Source organism: Mesitornis unicolor, unplaced genomic scaffold (assembly GCF_000695765.1).
Source record: "Mesitornis unicolor isolate BGI_N332 unplaced genomic scaffold, ASM69576v1 scaffold16821, whole genome shotgun sequence".
Taxonomy (NCBI): Eukaryota; Metazoa; Chordata; class Aves; order Mesitornithiformes; family Mesitornithidae; genus Mesitornis; species Mesitornis unicolor.
In genome coordinates this window covers 25,559-29,477 of record NW_010164616.1, presented here as the reverse complement: position 1 = coordinate 29,477, position 3,919 = coordinate 25,559, and the positions used below count along the sequence as shown (strand labels likewise).

At 42.7% G+C, this 3,919-nt stretch overlaps 1 protein-coding gene across 1 annotated transcript in view; it reads right to left on the bottom strand.

The window, feature by feature from the left end:
• LANCL3 (LanC lantibiotic synthetase component C-like 3 (bacterial)) overlaps window positions 1-3,558 on the bottom strand; it is a 4,075-nt gene extending 517 nt beyond the window's left edge. The window contains exons 1-3 of the mRNA XM_010194376.1: window positions 3,439-3,558; window positions 2,320-2,517; window positions 814-1,021 (exon numbers count right to left, since the gene is read on the bottom strand). Of these exons, the coding sequence (XP_010192678.1) occupies window positions 814-1,021; window positions 2,320-2,517; window positions 3,439-3,529 (497 nt within the window). The 5' untranslated portion in view covers window positions 3,530-3,558. The remainder of the gene's footprint in view (window positions 1-813; window positions 1,022-2,319; window positions 2,518-3,438) is intronic.
• Window positions 3,559-3,919: the final 361 nt, after the last annotated feature.

The following is a 3,919-nucleotide window of genomic DNA, read 5'->3' as shown; positions in this document are numbered from 1 at the left end:
AGCAGGATGTTAGCAATGTTTCACATCAACGCAACAAGTTCTGTAATGCTGAAATAATTACACAAATACAATGTTCTCACTTCAAAGCAAACAGCTGGAAATAAGCCACCACAATTACTATACCTCTTCCCCTCATTATTTTATGCTGTAAGGAAAACAGTAACAAACATTCAATACTGTGCTATTAAACATGTACCATAAATTAAAGAAATTAAAGATACTTGCAGCACTGCAACAGAATTTTCAGTGGACCGTACTTGCTTGCATCAGGACAAAATAGAATCAACCCTACTAGCTAAGCTGTACAGCACAAAGTCAAACAGGCTAAAGCTGAATGAATGATGAATTAAAAACTGTAAAATAACAGCAAAGCAGGTCCTATACTTATTTTCCACTTCCAGTAGACAGGGATAGCATTAAATGCTCTGAAAACCAGAACAAATCACATTTTACTCTGCTCTTGGGCTCAGGAACATGACTTGGCTGGTTCCTGCTCTCATGTCAGGATGAGACCTGGACACACACCGTTCCTCCCCATCCACCCCAGTTCCCTTGCAAGGGGTGCAAGCTTCCAGGCAGAGAAGAAGGGAGCCCTGGAGAACCCAATGCTTTTCCCGCAGGCAGTCTGGAAGCAGGACTGCAGGACTCCCCACAGAGCACGCCTGGCCCACAACTCAGAGCTACCGTTGCACATGAGGCTTTAACACTCGGGCTGCATCCAAGGGTGGTGATCACAGCTGATCTGAGCAGCTTTATAAATGTTCTTGAGACCTTCCAGTATTACCCTGAATCCAGAAAGGTAGGAATGCTAACCTTTGGGCCCTGTATATGTATTTTGAGTTTCCAGTGAGCCTATACAGCAGCAGGAACACGTAAGCACTACCAGCCACTCCATGGCATATTCCAGGTCCCTTCTTCAGCAGGCCTTTCTGCCAAGTTAGCTCTCCACACCGGATACAAGTGTCCAGATATTGAGGCTTCTTGGAAACCAGGTAAGCTTTGGCAAACAGATATGCAATGCCTAGGAAAATAGCAGAGAGATTGTCTTTTGTAATAAGTAGGCCAAGGGTTTCACAGAACGCATAAGAAAATAAGGATTAATACACTTAAAAAACTGTACTCTTATGCTCTAAACGAGTCAACATTACGTGTCTCTGTGCTACATATAGAGGGAAGAGTATCTGGTACGAGTGAGACACAGGAAGAGGTTACCCAGGGATGTAGTGGATGCCCCCTCCCTGGAAGTGTTCAAGGCCAGGTTGGACAGGGCTTTGGGCAACCTGGTCTGGTGCGAGGTGTCCCTGCCCATGGCAGGGGGTTTGGACTGGATGAGCTTTAAGATCCCTTTCAACTCAAACCATTCTCTGATTCTAAAAAGCATATGAGAAGATGTACTTATCCACTCCCTGTGACAACACCACTATCAGTCTTTTCAATGCATTACTGAATTCCAGGGTTTTCTCTAACATCTCTATATTTCCCAGTCCTTCAGCAAGTTAAAACAGTAGCCACATTTTTGCCTTTAAAACAGTAAACAATCAGCACTGTCTTCTACGGGTTTCAAATCCCCATTCACCTCACCTACTTACACTGACAGAAACACAAGCAGGGGCTAGATAATGTCTTTCTTACATTGGCAACAATTTTTTTTACTGAATGAGAAAAAGAAATTTGATCCCTTTTCAAGTAGCACCCATGCTGCTTTATTCTAGTTATGAACAGTTATGCTTTACCTCATGAACCCAAACTAAGGATTGATTCCCTTTTTCTCTGAAAAGCAGTTTTATATGGGTGACTTTCAGACAAAATGCCTCTTGCTAGTACAAACTCCCCTTCACGTGAAAATGCTTTGGTCAATTTTATGCATTATGCATCTTAAACCTTGATTCTACACCTTAAACTTTGATTCTGATGAGGGGGAAAAAGCTATTCTAAACTCACAGATGTGTCTGTACCTGTGTTCTTTCCCACACTATTTCTCTGTCCAGCCATATGCTGCCTTTTGACTCAGCTGTACCATTCTTTGAGGTCTTGTTACAAAAGGGAGCAAGACCAGAAAATATACAGTTCAGGATCACCAGAATTCTTTCAGGTGTGATCACCTATGCTTTTAAGGCAGGAAATATGCCTATCTTTCCAGCTGCTTCAGCAATAAATAAAACACTCTTAACTGGAAGAAAAAGCCTAAATAGTTTGCCTTCATAAAACATGAAAATCAGTCATCATTTAACCCAAGATTATCTTCTGCATGGAATCACCTAACGTGGAAAAGCAATGTGATCAACATCTGGCTACTCATAGCATCAATGGGAAAAGAACCTGGAGCTCCATGACACCAGTGTACGAGCTCATTCTCCCGCTCGATTGTCTCTCCCAGCTCAGGCGGCCAGTTGCTGTTCTGTTCTTGGTCCATAAGAAAATCAACGCTCTGCCACACAAGCTCCTGATCTGCTGGCTGCAGGTACTCGTAATAGGAAAGCAACATCTGAAGGATTGATGAAAGCCCATGTGCCGCACCTGTAGAGTAAAATTAGAGGGTAGGTTTAGATTCTACCTCCACCTCATGTCAACTTTCCCTTGGGACTGATTTTCTTGTCAAATGCATGGCTCTTTCAAATTCTTGATGCATATTACAATCGTGTTTGGAATAAAAGCTTTCTAGGTGTATGACACTGATTTGTTTCTACTTCTGTCATTTCCAGTCCCCTTAGCTATGCAAAAATATGTATCATTTTTTTCTGCTCTCCCTCTGACACAACTGAAACTCAGTCTGTGAAGTTAAACTGAACCTAAACTGAATGGTGTTTCATGATGTTATTATTTAAGATACACTACTGAAACTGGACCATTATTCTGAAGTCTTTGTTAAACCCAAATTGAAACTGGACCGTAACTGGTATTCTCAGTTACTGATTGACAGTATCAGTCAGCTAAAACCTAAATTTCAGTGCAAGAATTGTCTGTACCTGATAGGGTCTGTGAAGGAGCACCACTCAGTGACTTCTCCCTCTGCTGCCCAGCCAGAGAACTCACTAACATCTGCAAACCAATCTCACACTTTCTGCAGTGGGATATTGTACCTTGAGGACCCCATTAGGGACGTAGTCAGTGACCTCTCACCTCTGCTTCAGTCAAGCTCCTAACTAAGCTGCTCACGATGGATAGGAGCTGACCATATGCTTGAGTTTTACTGCTACTGGCAAGGGCAGATTTACCAGGGCAGAAAGAAGAGGGAATGAAGCTGCTGCCTTCTGCTCCCCTGGCACAGCACAGGTACCTCTTGCATTCCCCAGTGCTAGGCAGCATCCGTCCTTCCCTCCAGCTCCTCAGTCCCACTTACATTTTAGGAGGTTGGATGGTCCCAGCTCAAGTCAGAAATCCCACACTGCAGGGTTTAGAAAAAGCAGTTTTTCAAAGCGGTTGGTATGTTTTACTCACCAAGATACTCCGTTCCATAGTAGGAATACATGAGTGGGATTGGTTTCCTCTTCTTCACTGCATACTGCTTTCCTGATTCTAGTATGGCCATGCAAATTGATTTTATCTGTGCTGGGGTTAGCACCTAAACAGAAACAGGAAAACAAACATCAAGTTTATTAAAATAATTTTATTTTTTAGACATTTTTCAGGACTCTGCTTTTTTTGCTGGTGTACAAGTCAAAGTACTGCCTTTAATCTTACAAGCATGCCATAATGTACATCATTATTAAAAGTTCCTTACATAATCCAGTAAATTTTCATAATGTTTCTCCAAAACAGAGTTTCACTCCATCTCGGAAAAGTGAATGTTTAATCTTAAGCTGCACAGATGAGGTGAAAAGAGGCCCACCAAGAGCTCCTGCCTTTCCTTCCCAGAGACTGTCAGTCTGATGGAAGCTGACAACGAGCACCACGCAAGCTACAGAACAACAGCCTCCGG